At 42.0% G+C, this 15,799-nt stretch overlaps 1 protein-coding gene across 1 annotated transcript in view; it reads right to left on the bottom strand.

The window, feature by feature from the left end:
* Nucleotides 1-7,622, bottom strand: part of CHKA (choline kinase alpha) — a 34,986-nt gene extending 27,364 nt beyond the window's left edge. Inside the window, exon 1 of the mRNA XM_058156662.1 lies at nt 7,077-7,622. Within this exon, the coding sequence (XP_058012645.1) occupies nt 7,077-7,438 (362 nt within the window). The 5' untranslated portion in view covers nt 7,439-7,622. The remainder of the gene's footprint in view (nt 1-7,076) is intronic.
* Nucleotides 7,623-15,799: the final 8,177 nt, after the last annotated feature.

Below are 15,799 nucleotides of genomic sequence, written 5' to 3'. Positions count from 1 at the left end.
AGGAAGTAAATACTGGTTTTTCAGCAAGACCAGCATAAAATGCAGTTATGTAACAGCGAGATCCTGCAAACAGCCATAAATGCAGGCCAGCTGCCAAGTACCCAGGGGTGGAGAGAAAGTGGTCATTGAAACTTCAAATCCAGGTAGTAAGTCTGTCATATTTCTGAATGGTCACTAAGTGACCAATCATAAGTCATCCTCAACTCTTCTTGGGTTTTTTTTTTAATCCATTCTCCCCCATTTCTCTCTCAGACTAGAGCCATTTCAAAATAAGTGCCATAGCATAGATTACTGGATCAACATCTGGCTCAGAAATGTTCTGGGAATCAAGATGGTAAGCAACTAAAACTTAAGACTGTCCAGAAAACAAGCAGTTCTGCATAAGAGTAGTGCTTAGGAAAGGGATAAACTGTAGTAATCATATTACTTTTTTCAAAATTCAAATTTAGCATCTGACACACAGGAAAAATTGTACCTTGATAGATTTTATGATCATGTAGAGGAAACACAGCCTTTGTCCACTCTATTCTGCCCCTGCCTGGTTTTTTAGTATAACCTTTGCCACCTAAAAAAGCCATTGGATAAGATTTATCCCACACCCAACCTAATAGCACTAATAGCCCCACAGACTATTAAGCGATAACATCTATGTTGGCCCCCAAGGTAGCACTATTTTTTCTTTCTAGATTTTCATGAGGGAAGACAGCTTTTGCAGGTAGCATTCCAAAGGTTGTCTTTATTCTGAAAAGCAGAAGTGAGAAGCCTTTCTTTGAGTTTCTTTGTACAAATAAGAGTGCTTTTCTTTTGCAACTTCAGCAATGTTTAAATATTAAACCCAGCAGGTACTGCAGAAGCTAGGATGTAACAGCTGCGTATTTTTGTACCTGGATGAAGCTGTCTATCTAGACCCGTTCCAGTCCGGCTTCCGGCCCGGACATAGTACGGAGATAGCTTTGGTTGCGTTGGTGGATGACCTCTGGTGGGCCAGGGATAGGGGTTGTTCCTCTGCCCTGGTCCTATTAGATCTCTCAGTGGCTTTTGATACCATCGACCATGGTATCTTGCTGCACTAGTTGGAGAGTTTGGGAGTGGGAGGCACCGTTTATCGGTGGTTCTCCTCCTATCTCTCTGACCAGTCGCAGACGGTGTTGACAGGGGGGCAGAGATCGACCGCGAGGCGCCTTACTTATGGGGTGCCTCAGGGGTCGATTCTCTCGCCTCTCCTGTTCAACATCTATATGAAGCCGCTGGGTGAGGTCATCAGTGGCTTTGGGGTGAGTTACCATCTGTACGCTGATGACACGCAGCTGTACTTTTCCACCCCGGGCCACCCCAACGAAGCTGTCGAAGTGCTGTCCCGGTGCCTGGAAGCCGTACGGGTCTGGATGGGGAGAAACAGACTCAAGCTCAATCCCTCCAAGACGGAGTGACTGTGGATGCCGGCACCCCGGTACAGTCAGCTGCAACCGCAGCTGACTGTTGGGGGCAAGTTATTGGCCCCAATGGAAAGGGTGCGCAACTTGGGTGTCCTCCTGGATAGGTGGCTGTCGATTGAAGATCATTTGGCAGCCGTCTCCAGGAGGGCCTTTCACCAAGTACGCTTGGTCCGCCAGTTGCGCCCCTTCCTTGACCGGGATGCCTTATGCACGGTCACTCACGCTCTTGTCACTTCTCGTTTGGATTATTGCAATGCTCTCTACATGGGGCTGCCCTTGAAGTGCACCCGGAGGCTTCAGCTAGTTCAGAATACAGCTGCACGGGTAATAGTGGGAGCCACTCGTTACTCCCATGTAACACCACTCCTGCGCAGCCTGCACTGGTTTCCTGTGGTCTTTCGGGTGCCCTTTAAGATTTTGGTTACCACCTTTAAAGCGCTCCATGGCTTAGGGCCCGGGTACTTACGGGACCGCCTGCTGTTACCTTATGCCTCCCACCGACCCGTACGCTCACACAGAGAGGGTCTGCTCAGGGTGCTGTCCGCCAAACAATGTCGGCTGGCGGCCCCCAGGGGTAGGGCCTTCTCTGTCGGAGCTCCTACTCTTTGGAACGAACTTCCCCCTGGTTTACGCCAATTGCCTGATCTTCGGACCTTTCGCCGTGAGCTGAAAACGCATTTATTTATTCAAGCGGGACTGGCTTAAAAGTTTTATTAAATTTTAATTGGGGTTATTTATGAATTTTAGAGTTTTAAATTGATTGTTTTAAATTTCGGCCATTTATGTAATATGCTTGGCTTTAAGTTTCTGTTTTAATGTGTATATTGTGGGGTTTTATTATTTGGCTGTACATCGCCCTGAGTCCTTTGGGAGAAGGGCGGTATAAAAATCTAATAAAATAAATAAATAAATAAATAGTCTTCTAAGCAAGAAAGGGAAAGCAGCTAGCTGGAATCCCAAAACCAGTTGGCTTTCTCCAATAAGAAAAGCCCTGCCTTTAATTCTCAAATGTAAAGAAAATTAAACAATTTGTTTCATGTTGAATTGGACACTACTGTTGCTCTTACTTGAATAATATCAAATTAGACAGTCTTGAAGAAATTTGACTTGAAAGAAAAATGTACAGGTAGTCCTCGCTTAGTGACCACAGTTGGGATCATCTTCTCAGCTGCTAAGCAGAAAATGATGTACCAGTAGCTGTACATGACAGGCAACATTTTCCATTTGGTGATTAAAAGAATCACAAGTTATGATTTTACTTCCATATTTTCCCTTAAGTCTGCTTGTCGCAAATTGGTTGGGCGTGCAAATTTTATTTTATTTTAATTTATTAAATTACTACAACACCTATTTCACCTTAGTGACTCTGGACAGTTTACAACAAGATAAACGTCTGACTAAAAGCAGTTAGAAAACACAATTAATTGATCATGTGACTGCAGGACACTGAACTAATAAATTTGAGGATTGGTCACAGAGCTTTTTTATATACATACACTGTTGTAACATCAAACGGTTACTAAACTATGCAATCAGTAAATGAGGTCTACCTATATCCTCCTCAATAACACAAGAAAATGTTAAGGAGCTTGGCAGATGTTTGTGCTGGGTACTTCAGAAATAATGGAGCAGAACACAAGACGGAAGGCCCTGTTCTATTTTTACAACACAGTTAAAAATCTTAAACTATCCCAATAAAAATATATCAGACAATCCATAACCTCGAGTCACTGTTGTAAAAATATTTCCTCCTTACCAGATTCCTCAATGTCTTCAACAATGGCAGTTTTAATACAAGTAGTTTGTGCTTAACAACCACATTGGGATCAGAATCTTAGTTGTTGATCAAATCAGTTGTTAAGCAAGACATCATGTGACTGCTTCAGTCAATGACTGAACTTCTGGTAGGCCTTGTTAAGCATGGCTCATTATGCAAACAGATAGAGATGAAATCTTTTTTTCTCTGCCTGCACAAACGGAGAGATGCAGAGAGAGGAGGATTGCAGTGCATTGACTGCTTGAATTTCAGCAGGTGAGCCCTTTCGGTAGGGAGCTCATTCAGTCAGTCCCAGAGACAGGAAGAATTATCTCAGCAGGGGGCAGCAGTTTGCAGCTTCCCTACCAGCTTCCTCACTGACTTTCTGGTGAAGTTGGCAAAGATTGCATATGGTGATCACATGACTGTGGAGTGTACCTGTCATAGGTGCAAACAGATTTGTCTGGATGTGCCAAACATCCAGATTGCAAATCATGTGACCTTAGGGGTACTTGTGGGAGTGCTTTACAAGATGTAATGCACCCTTTCTGAAGTTGTTGATTTGACCAGTTGTTAAGCGAGAATTACCTACATATATACTTGAAGACTCACTGGAGAAGAGCCTAATGCTGGGAAAGATTGAGGGCAAAAGAAGAAGGGGACGACAGAGAACGAGGTGGCTGGATGGAGTCATTGAAGCAGTAGGTGTGAGTTTAAATGGACTCCAGAGGATGGTAGAGGGCAGGAAGGCCTGGAGGAATGTTGTCCATGGGGTCGCGATGGGTCGGACACAACTTCGCAACTAACAACAACAATACTTGAAAAGTTCTTAAAAATTCAGAGAGATATTCAGAGATGTATCTGCCTTGAGAGTAGCTCATGGAGAACTATTTAGTACAGTCCAACAATAAAAATTAACTACAGAAAATGTTTTATGACATTTTGTATTATGCCATAAATGCTTTATGGTAAGTTTTATGTCATAAAACTTTTTTAAAACCTGGCCAAATTTCAATGCCACAAGAGTCACTTAATTTTGGATGCATTTTATAAGTTAGATCATTTGAGGTACTTTAGTTCAAAGTATTTTGCCCTGTGATGCATCTTTTCACCCAGTAAAGGTTACAGACACTTGATCCCTATCTATCAATTAGCTAGCCATTTCATAAATACCAAAACTAGTTGCTAGAATCATCACCTTTCTTGACCATCATATCAGTGTGAAAGAAAACTACGGAATTTCCCATATGACATAATCTATACCATCCTTCCCTTCAGGGAATCCTCTCTATTGATCAGCCTTACACTTAAGTTCATTTAAAGTTGATATTCTCTGTTATACACTTTGCAGTTTTCTATAGCTTAGAGCTCAAATTTAGTTATCCTACAGTTTTGTTCTAGCCACTTACTTTTTAATCTGCCAATTAAACTAGTATCTTTGATAGCATACAGGTTGTACCAGTGATGAGTTTATGCAATCCTATTGTTTAAATATTAAAATTAGTCACTGAGTGCTATCACTAATCTCAAGCATATAAAGGTATAAAGTGATCACTTTACCCATTCATTTGATATTTCTATATTTTGCTTCACTCTCTAAAAGTTGGTACTTTTTCAAATACCAAGTATTAAAGGTTGCTAACAGCACGAATGCTCTCTCCATTGCATAAATCTAATCTGTGGTGTAATTTATATCCCAAACAACATCCACAACTGTAGGAACAAATATATAATTATATAGTCCATCGTTGAAAGTTTTAAGAATGCATTGTTTTGTCTTGTCTGTGCATTAAAGAGAAAAGCTTCTTAAATTCCAGTAGGAACTATGTAAATTTAGGTGCAACAAAGCAAATGTCAGAGTAGGGGCTGTCATATATGCTTTAATTTGCTTTTCTAGAATGAGAGGGGCTGGATTTGACAGGCTAAGCAATCTCTTCCAAATCTGCTTTTATTAGGAAAAAAAAGATGTTTTAGCAGAATACATTTCACCAAATTTCCACTCAACTCTTTCCTGTTGGCGAAGAAGGCTACTCTAAATCAACAAGGTTGCCACTCAAGCAAAAAAGAAATTAGATCAAAGTTCAACATTTCTCTCTGGTGCACAAACATAATTTACCAGTAGATATTCTAAAAAAAAACACCAAACAAACTACACACTTCACATAATTCTGAAAACATACATAATTTTAATAGCAATACATCAAATTAACAAAACTTCTTAATCTTTACTTCCCTAGCAGCATATGCAAGGCAGTTACTGCTGGGATGAGTCAGAGAAAGGCGCCTAACATTTTACAGGAACTTGCAGTCAAGAAATGACTCTTAATGCTAAGCAGTCTTATTTAAAAAATGACAGAAGCAATACTTCATTGTCCAGAAACCACCCCATACTTTAAAATATCACCTGAAACTATGAATTTATCTCTAAAACATTTTATACTACATATACTTGAGACAATTGCTAATAGTGACTGTTAAAAGTAATCAATCAATTTTATGGGGCATTTCAAGGGTTTAACAACAAAAACAAAATGTACTGAAGCCTCATTAAGATTGCTAAGAATCTGAAGTCATAAAGGTTTTTCCTCATATATGCAGGGTTTCATAATAGAAATCATTTTACTTAGCATGCAATATACCCATGATCAAAAGTGACATATATTTTTAAATATTTGAAGTAATCATGTCTTTACTAGACAGAAAAAAGCATTGCAACGTGTCAGAAACTTATTGCAAATAGATATATACTTAAAAAAAAGCTTATGATTATCTTCTATGTGTCACAAATTTTCTCCAGTATTACTGTTTCCCGAAATAAGACATCCTGACAATAAGCCCAATCGGGCTTTTGAGCGCATGGCAATAAGGCCAAGCGCTTATTTCAGGGTTCAAAAAAATATAAGACAGGGTCTTATTTCCGGGGAAACATGGTAGCTAATCTAGAGAGAAGGCACCGGCTAAATCTAATAACTACTTTTAAGAAAACTTTATAGATTAATGTGATACCTGAATTTAAATTACCTTGCAAGTCCTAATAAAAAATACTGCTTGAAGCTGGTCTGTTCATCATTATTCATTCTATGGTCTGGCAGGAAATCTAAATGGGCAGTCTTTTTACATTCTATCCTCTACAGTCTAATAGTAAGTGTGAAGTCAAAATCAGAAATATTTCAGGTGGTTCTCTACTTTCTTTGGTTTCTCTAAATGTTTTTTACAAGAAAGCAAAAAAAAAAAAAAAAGTAACCTGGCTCCAGCATTAAACCATGATTGTTTTAGGTCTAACATTACCTTGGGTGACTCATAATTGCTTGAAAGATTATGTGAGAATCATGTAACCACAGCTTATTAAAGAAGGCAGTGTTTACAAACATGGATTAAATTGATGTCCAAATTCTGTAGCCTAAAGAATTATCTCCAAAAACCGGTCACTCCCACACTTCCCTGTCCCCCTTTCCGTTAATCATTTCCAGGATGACTCTTTTTGTGGCCCTATAAAACCGCCCAAAGCTCACCCCAATTCTTCCTATCTGGGGAGACAGGGGAGTATGGGCTTTGATGGCCTTTGGAGCGAAGAACATTTTGACGCCATCTGGTTATTTCCGCCATTTGAGCACAAAAGACACAAGGTAGATCAAACTAACAGCTCCACCCCCACTTCCCTCAGTTTTGCTGAACGAAACCACCACCACCACCACCGTTTTAACGTTTAAGAGATTTCTTTCTCTCTCTCTCTCTCTCTGGGCCAGCCGACCCAAAAGCCGTGGCTAAGGCAACGCGCTCCAAACGTGCGGGGAATGTCATAAAGGAGAAGCCCAGCCGAGCCTGCTCCCACCCAACGGCTGTTGGCGGCCCCTGCCCTACCCCGATACTAGCGAGATGCTAACCTGATGGGCGTGATGCGCAGCTGGTCCTCCCGCAGCCCCCGCCACGCCCCCCGCAAGAACTCCCGGCACCACAGATACGCCTTGCGCCGGGTGCGGGGATCGGGCTGCTCCTCCGCCGGCGGGGATGGAGGGGTGGGCGGCAGAACGAGAGGCTGAGGCGGCTGCTGCTGCTGCTGCTGCTGTTGGTGGCCCTGGCCCCGGAGCCCCAGTTCCTTCACTTCGGCATCGGCGTTAGAAGACGGGGGCGAGGAGGGCGACTGAGTGAGGGCGGGGGGTATCACCGGGCCCGGGGCGCATCCCAGCAGGAAACCCAGAGGGGAAGAAGGGTCGGCCTCGCCGCCGTTACAGAACTTGGTCTTCATGACGACCGCACGGATAGAAGAAGCAAAAGGAAAAAGACCGGAGGCTCGCGCACACTCAAAGGGCGCCGACCGTTCCAGCCGGAATCCCCCGCAGAACGTCTACAGCGCGCGCGACGGCCTCCACCTAGTACTTATAGGCGCTCCGCACGAGGACGCCAGTGCACGAGATCACCTCATCTAAAAAGCTGGCCCCCCCGCCCTCCCGGCCTCTTTGTCTGTGTTGATTGGCTGCCGGCCCGATCCAGCCGCAAGGTTGCGGTCGCGACGCTCCCTGATTGGTCCAGAGGGAAGAAGCGGCGCGGAAAGACCATTGGCTGCCTTCCTCGTTGCTCTGGTTATCCGAGGGGGGTCTAAAGGCTTACGCGTATCCCAAAGATACAAACGTAGAGGGGAGAGGACCGGGGGGAGGGGGGCGAGGTGATGTGGGTATTTTTTCTATTCCGCCTGCGCCACAAGCGGGGGCCTCAGTGAGTTCGCATTCCGCCTCTCCGCTTCTCGTCCCCCGCCCCCGTAGTAGCTCAGGCTACTCCTCCATCTTTCATCGGCGTCTCCCAAACTCCATCACTCCCCTCACCCGCTCCACCGTTTGTGTGAATCCTGCCCCCTCCCCCAGTTCGCTTCACGTTTGTTAAGATTGACTCCATTTTCTTCTCCATTTCATTCTTTTTTTTTTCCCTTGCGGGCGCGTGGAATACTGTAGATTTGGGGGAGGGCAAAAGGGGGTCGTCGAAAGCTAACCGGAGAGCGTGCGAAGTGAGGGCGGGGACGGGGGCAAGGGAAGAAGTCGCCCCGGCAGAAACTGGTGCTGTGCGGTGGAAACCGACAAAGGCTGGAAAGCCCGAAAGGTCGCCGCCCTTGTTCCTTTCCTCCCCCTGAAAGAAGGTGGAATTTGCCGCACTGGACTCTGCACGATGCGGCAGGGCTTGTCTGAGGTGGCGGGGAGTGAGGGGGGGACGGACGGGCGGCCCCGCGTCTCCTTCCTTCCAAGGCGACGGCCGGTAGCGCCTCTGCTCTGGAGCCAAGTGCAGTCCGCATCATCAGGGCCAAGGACACCGGGTTGAAGTACAGTACACGGCGTGCTCTGCTCCAGAGAAGGAAGGGGGAGGAGAAGCAAGGCGGTTGCCACCCTCTTGCGATTTAAAAAAGCGGAAAGTTACAACTCGTGGAGTGGAAATGAATTGAGCCTATTTCAGTGCGGGAAAGGAGCAGGGGGAAGGGGAAAAAAAACAAACCCGCCCCAGAGCAGCTCGGGGTTGAAGTGACATCTCTGCAGTTGTGTTTGCTCTTTGCTGTAGGTTTACTTGAGCTCCGTTCTTTGTGCTTTTTCTGTGGAGTAAAAGGGAAGCATTCACAACCGTTGGGTTTTTAAGTCCGGGGCGCCCATCTTCGAGGAATTCTTTCCTGCTTGAAACTGACTGCCCCTTGTCCAACCTGCATTGCCGGGGTGTCCCTAATCGTTGACAACGGCTTGACTTTCCTCCAGGTTGACGGATGACGAAAGCTGACAGGTTTTATGCCTCTTGAGGTTGCCCTTGTCAGATTAAGGAGGAAAAGATTGATACCACAAAGTTGCCTTAAGCCTGTTTTGCTCGATAGGGGATGAGATGAACAACATCAAATGGGAATATGGGAGAAGATGTTTTAGGGCATGTTTAGGCATCAGTTACCATAAATTAGGAGAGATTCTGTACTGGAGACCTATCCCACAAACGTGACTTTTTTTCTCTTCACTATTGAGCAATTTGTAGATGTGGGTGATTGACCTCATAATCATACCATAACTATGTCTCATTTTACTAAGAGAGTAAGAAAGGAGTATTTCCCAATACTAGTTCCCTTTACTTAAGGAACAATCATCAAAGACATAATTTCCAAAATAATCTTTGTATCTTGAATTGTGTCACTTCTGCACTTCAGTTGAGGCTAAGTTGTGAGTTACTGTATATTTGGTGTCATCTAAGGAAACAATTCCTTGATTTCATCCAGAAATTTATTTATTTATTTATTTATTTATTTGATTTCTATACCGCCCTTCTCCCGAAGGACTCAGGGCGGTGTACAGGCAAAAATAAAACAAACAGTGCAATATATAATTTAAAATGCAATTAAAAAACTTATTTTAAAATTGGCCTGAAAATTAAAATATACAGTAAGCTAAAAACCCCATTTAAAATTAATTAATAAGAATTTTTAAAATTTGATAAAATTCAATTTAAGACAGCCCCGCGCGAATAAAAAGATGTGTCTTCAGTTCGCAACGGAATGTCCGAAGGTCAGGTATTTGGCGTAAACCCGGGGGAAGTTCGTTCCAGAGTGTGGGAGCCCGCACAGAGAAGGGCCTTCCTGGGGCCGCCAGCCGACATTGCTTGGCGGATGGCACCCTGAGAAGTCCCTCTCTGTGAGAGCGTACGGGTCGGTGGGAGGCATGTGGTAACAGCAGGCGGTCCCGTAAGTACCCAGGCCCTAAGCCATGGAGCGCTTTAAAGGTCGTAACCAGCACCTTAAAGTGCACTCGAAAGGCCACAGGCAGCCAGTGCAGTCTGCGCAGGAACGGTGTTATATGGGAGCTACGCGGAGCTCCCTCTATCACCCGCGCAGCTGCATTCTGGACTAACTGAAGCCTCCGAATGCACTTCAAGGGGAGCCCCATGTAGAGAGCATTACAATAATCCAAGCGAGAGGTAACGAGCGCATGAGTGACCGTGCACAAGGCATCCCGATCAAGGAAGGGGCGCAACTGCCGAACCAGGCGAACCTGGTGGAAGGCCCCCCTGGAGACGGCCGTCAAATGATCTTCAAACGACAGCCGTTCATCCAGGAGGACACCTAAGTTGCGCACCCTATCCTTTGGGGCCAATAACTCGCCTCCAACAGTCAGCCGTGGCTGCAGCTGACTGAATCGGGGTGCCGGCATCCACAGCCACTCCGTCTTGGAGGGATTAAGCTTGAGCCTGTTCCTCCCCATCCAGACCCGTAATTAATTGGAATAAATAGAAAAGCAACACAATGCCACTTCTATTTCTTGCTTCTAATGCCTTATTTGTTCATTTACATCTTGTTTATTCCACGCTTTAAAGTGACATTTTTTCAGAGCAGGTTATGCAATATTCTTTAATGGAATGACAATGCACCAATGCATAGTCTAGCAGTTGTGAGAAAAATTAAAGATCATGTGTGAATTATGATTTGTTGTGGGAGAGAAAACACAAAATATAGTAGCATAACTATGGGAAAGTTTGAGGTGCTTGGAATTCCCTTTAAAAAGTCTAGTAAATATATGCATATGTCCACAATTACTTGACTACATATGCAAGCATTAAAAATTAGTTTTAAAATCATTAAAACAGTAACACACATTTCCTATCTACAGTTCCTTCCCCACACTTATCCAAATAAATAAGTTGCAAAACTGGTTCCGCAATTTTAAAGATATCCAATGCAAAACAGTTGAATAGTACTAAAATGGAAAATACATGGATTGATATATGAAAGCTTATGTGATTATTGCTTAAAGATAACAGAAATTGCAATCAAACTCCCATCATTCAGTATTATCTAGTGAGGAACGATTAGATTCAAAACAGCTGGTGGATAAATGAGTGACTGAGTCTGAACCTGCAAAAACAGAAATACAGTGATTCAAAGACCGATTGGTCATGCATCCTGGCATATTCAAGTAGATTGTTTGGGTGGCAGTATGGAAGTAATTTGTCGCTGTCTTCTTCCGGCATATTTTCTGGACTTCCCAGTCCAGCTTTTAGCTTCATAATCTCTGACAGTCTTCCACCTAATCAGGTTGGCTGTCCTCTTCTGAGGATTCTGAAGAGGATTAACAAATATGCTTCCAGTTCTCACTTTATTTCTGAGCAAAAGGAAGATGTTTTGGAAATAAGGAAGAGCTTGCAAACAATAGTTTCAAAGCAATACCTTATCCATCTGTGCCTTTATGCACAGAAGTAAGGACTATTGTTAGCACTGGAAGTGAAATTACCACTGTGCTCAGGAAATCTCTGTGAGAAAATGTGCTCATTTTCCTTTCATTGGAAACAGCTAGCTTTCAACCCTTAACATATTAATCTTCCTTTATTTAAAAAAAACTTGTTTCCTATGTACTTTGTACGAAGAAGCTGAAGTTTGTACTTTAGAATGTTCATTTCCAGTTCCTTTGCATGTTTACAGTTACACTGATTTATACTCAGACCCCATCCTGAAGAAGCCATGTCAATTATTTATCAATTTTGTTTTCTAGTTTTATAGACTATTTCAGTTGTGAACATGTAATAGGGAAATAATAAAAAACAAAACATTTACAAATAGAATACTGGGAATATCCATTCTATTATTTGGCAAATCCTGATCATCATTGACTGACGGAACTGTAGCACAATAAGACTTGCTATGATAACCTCATTAATTATTTTACCAGAAAATACCAGTATATCTTGCAGCAAGAGATAATGTCTCTGTCATAAAAAATGTTTTTTTTTTAATTTAAAAATAATTTTACCTATCTTTCATACTAAAAGATAGTACAAACAATAGCGGCAATAGTGGACAATCTCGTCTTGTGCCTTTTTGGATTTGGAAACTATTAGTTGTTTCTCTGTTAATTACTACTTTGGCTTCTTGTTTGAATAGATTGCTCTGAATATATTTATAAAATTCTCACCAAATTCCATATAACTTAGCCGGTTCAACATAAGTTCCCGTTTAACACTGTCAAATGCTTTTTGTACATCAACAAATATTAACACCATTTGCTTTTCATGTACCTTGTAGTATTCTAAGATACCTAGTTATCCTAACATTATTTTTAATTTGCCTTTTAGGCAAAAAGCCATTTTGATCGGTATGAATGAATTCTTCCAAAAACTTTTTTAGCTTTTCGGACATTATTGTCATAAAAATTTTGTAGTCTGAATTTAGTAATGTTATGGACCTATAGTTTTTAATAAGTGTCAGATCAGAATTTTCTTTGGGAATCAGTGCGATAGTCACTTCTCTCCATGAGGCCAGTGTCTTTGCATCTTTCAAGACTTCATTAAATACCTCTAACAATGTGGGGCCTAATGTCTCTTGGAGGTTTTTGTATACTTCAGTTGGTAGTCCATCGGGGCCTAGTGTTTTGTTTTGTTTTTTGTTTTTTGATTGCCCCTGTTAATTCTAAAGGTGTTATTTCCTTATTCAACATATCTTTAACATCTTCTGGAACTTTAGGTAATCCAGCTTTCTGAAGAGATTGTAATATCTTTCCTTCACCATTACATTCCTCTTCTTTATACAATTTTTTGTAAAACTCGTATGTCACATTTCTCTTCCCCTTATTCTGGTGTATTATCTTTCCCTCGTCATTGTATAATTTACTAATCCATCTTCTATCTTCCTGTTTATAGGCCAACCAGCATCCCAGTTTGTTTGTATTTTCAAAATTTTTTTGTTTAGTACATTTTATTTGTTGTACCAGATCTTCCTTCTCGATAATGTTCATTTTGTGTTTCATTAAACCTTTTTGTTGTTTCAATTCCCGTCTTTGTGGTTTCTTTTGTAATTCTGTCTCAAATCTACTGAGTACTTCTAAACTTTTCTGTCATTGCCTTTTTTGTTTGTTTTCCTTGGCCATATAGGCAATTGCAATACCTCTCATATAGGCTCATATAGGCATATGCAGCCCTCAAAACAAAAATCATAAAAATTGTTTTGAGGGCTGCATAAATCCCACTTTTTATTCAAGTTATTTTATGTCATACTCTCCCTGGTAAAAATGTTCTGAATGAACATGTTCAGAATAGACCATTTGAAACAAATGATAAGAAAGCTATACTTTTCTATTATTGGTGAGTAAAATATTTCCAAGTTATGCACGTTATTACCATACAATATGCTTGTTAAAAATAATACTATTTATGAAGAATATATGTATTTGAGCTGAAGTAATATTAAATATACTTTTAGCAGAATAATAGTTCTTGCTTCATCTCTCTTCCCTTCAACTCAGTTTTCTAATTTTAATTTGGTTCATCTAATGTACTTCTGGACCCTGCTCAGGAATGGGAGAGGCTGGGTTGGCTGGCCCTGATGAGATGAAAAGAGCTAAGTCTCCATCTCACTTACCTGTAAGGTTAAAGGAGAGAATGCAGGCAGCCTTTTTAGAGAAGGAAGTGAACCCTGTGGGAGAAAAAAATAGTAATTTCTCTGATTGGGTAAGCACAAGTAAAATGAACTAAATCAGTGATGGCTAACTTTTTCCCAACCGAGTGCCCAAAGCATACGCGTGCATGTGCATGCGCCAGAACCCCCCAAATGCAATGCATGGGGAACCCCCGTGCATGCACTCCACCCCCATGCATGTGTGCGCCCCCTGCATGCATGGCAGACCCACTGGCTGGTGGGAGGCACACGCACAGCAAAGCTGAGCTGGGGTGATGACTCACGTGGCCACAGGGGGCGCTATGTGCCATTTCTGGCATGTGTGCCATAGGTTCGCCATCACGGAACTAAACATCTAGCTCCCTGTAATTTGTCAAATGGCTACTTGTGTCTTCCTGCTTAACTTTCACTTTCTTTTATTCTTCTTTCTAACATCCAAAAAGAGAAGAAAGAAACCAATTGAAACGTCCCAAAAAATCTCAAAAGAAGGGTCATCTGCAGCTGCTGTTTCTTGCATGTGTCTTGCCTCTCATTGTTCCTGATTGCTCCCATGACTTATAAACACATTAAGGCTGTACACACTTTGAAAAATGATTTGGTCAAACTGCTTTGCTCTTTGCACACAGCATATCTCTACAGACTTGATATTTTTCCCCCAGGGCCTGGAAAACAGTTGCTGCTACTTTAGGAATAGTGTTAAATGAGTGAATTTCTTAAATGAGCAGCATCTTTCTTTTTCAAGTTCTTAAATAAAATCTGGTTGCTTTAATGAAAAAGCAGAGCAGTGTTATGTTCCAGGAACATCTAAGGCAGGGGTGTCAAACTCTTGGCCCATGGGCCAGATGCATCATGTGCTGGCTCCGCCCCTGCCCAGATTAGCGAAAAGTCCTGATACGTCACGTGACGACGCCATGACAACACGAGTTTGACATCCCTGATCTAAGGTCATTCTTTGAAATAATTTCAAAACTAAGCCATAGCCTTTGTAGATATCCCCTGTTGTCTATCTAGAAGTGTATTCTGCAGACTCTAGGCAGTAACATAGTGTACCCTTTTTTAATTAATTTTTAAAAAATTGGCTTTTAACCCATCTCCTAGTTTGGATCATATGTATCTGAAATAGCAGCTCTGTAGGATGTTGCTTTAAAAAAAAGGGGAAAAAAAGAACAGATGGCTCCCTTGTTTACCGATATAGGTACAAGGAGCAAAGGGCTACACCTGCCTCAGGTACAGAGAGACATGAGATAAAAGGCATTGATGTCATCAGTCCCAGAAAACTACATTCCCTGGATACACTGTCTCTGCCTCTAGTTACATAAGAAGTAACTCAACCTGCATGGAAGGAGATCTTTGCCACTGTGGGTTTTCTGGCTGATGGAGACATTACCTTGGCAGGCCAAGATGTTCTTTTTAATTTAGGTGGAGTATGAGAAACTGACTTTCAATTATTTCTGCCCTTGCTTGGGGATAAAAGTTTTGCATCTCTTTTTGGTATGTACCATCAAATACTATTACCATTGAAAAGTTCTGCATTTTGCCAAATAATTCTAGGCTTCAGGATAACAAACAGCATAAAATGATTTAGCTAAAATGTAGGACTTTCCAGTGATAATAACAGGACAAAGAGAATTTTGTATCTCTCTTTTTTTTTATGACTCTGTGTCTGAATCCCTTCCATCACCTGCATAACTCCCTCATTCATAATAAGGTCAATTGTTCTTCCATTGGCAAATTGCACATGGAGGATTCCTACAGATACATAATACATTTTCTGTATGGATGCCTTGACATGGAAAAAAATTAAAGCCCCAGTTCAAGCTGGAATCTTCACCAGTAGTTATTGTCAACATGCATAAAAATCAAAGGAAATCCTGCTCACAAATAAACTCTGCCTTCAATATTACCGATTACTTGTCATTGCACATATTTAAAACTATAAAAATATGTCTACTTTAAGGCTTAGAATGCAAACTTTTGTCTGCTAAAGGTTTGAGGTTTAATCCAATCTGTTGTTCTAGAGACCCACTTTTAATCAGAGTAAACAATAGTGCCCTAAATGATCAAATGAAGGAACAGAATAACAGAGTTGGAAGGGACCTTGGAGGTCTTCTAGTCCAACCCTTGCTCAAGCAGGAAACCCTATATCCGTGATGGCGAACCTATGGCACATGTGCTGGAAGTGGCACACAGATCCATCTCTCTGGGCATGCCAGC

The sequence above is a fragment of the Ahaetulla prasina genome, chromosome 1, assembly GCF_028640845.1.
Source record: "Ahaetulla prasina isolate Xishuangbanna chromosome 1, ASM2864084v1, whole genome shotgun sequence".
NCBI classification, from domain to species: Eukaryota; Metazoa; Chordata; class Lepidosauria; order Squamata; family Colubridae; genus Ahaetulla; species Ahaetulla prasina.
The sequence above is the reverse complement of the archived record's forward strand: the minus strand, read 5'-3'. Positions and strand labels throughout refer to the sequence as shown.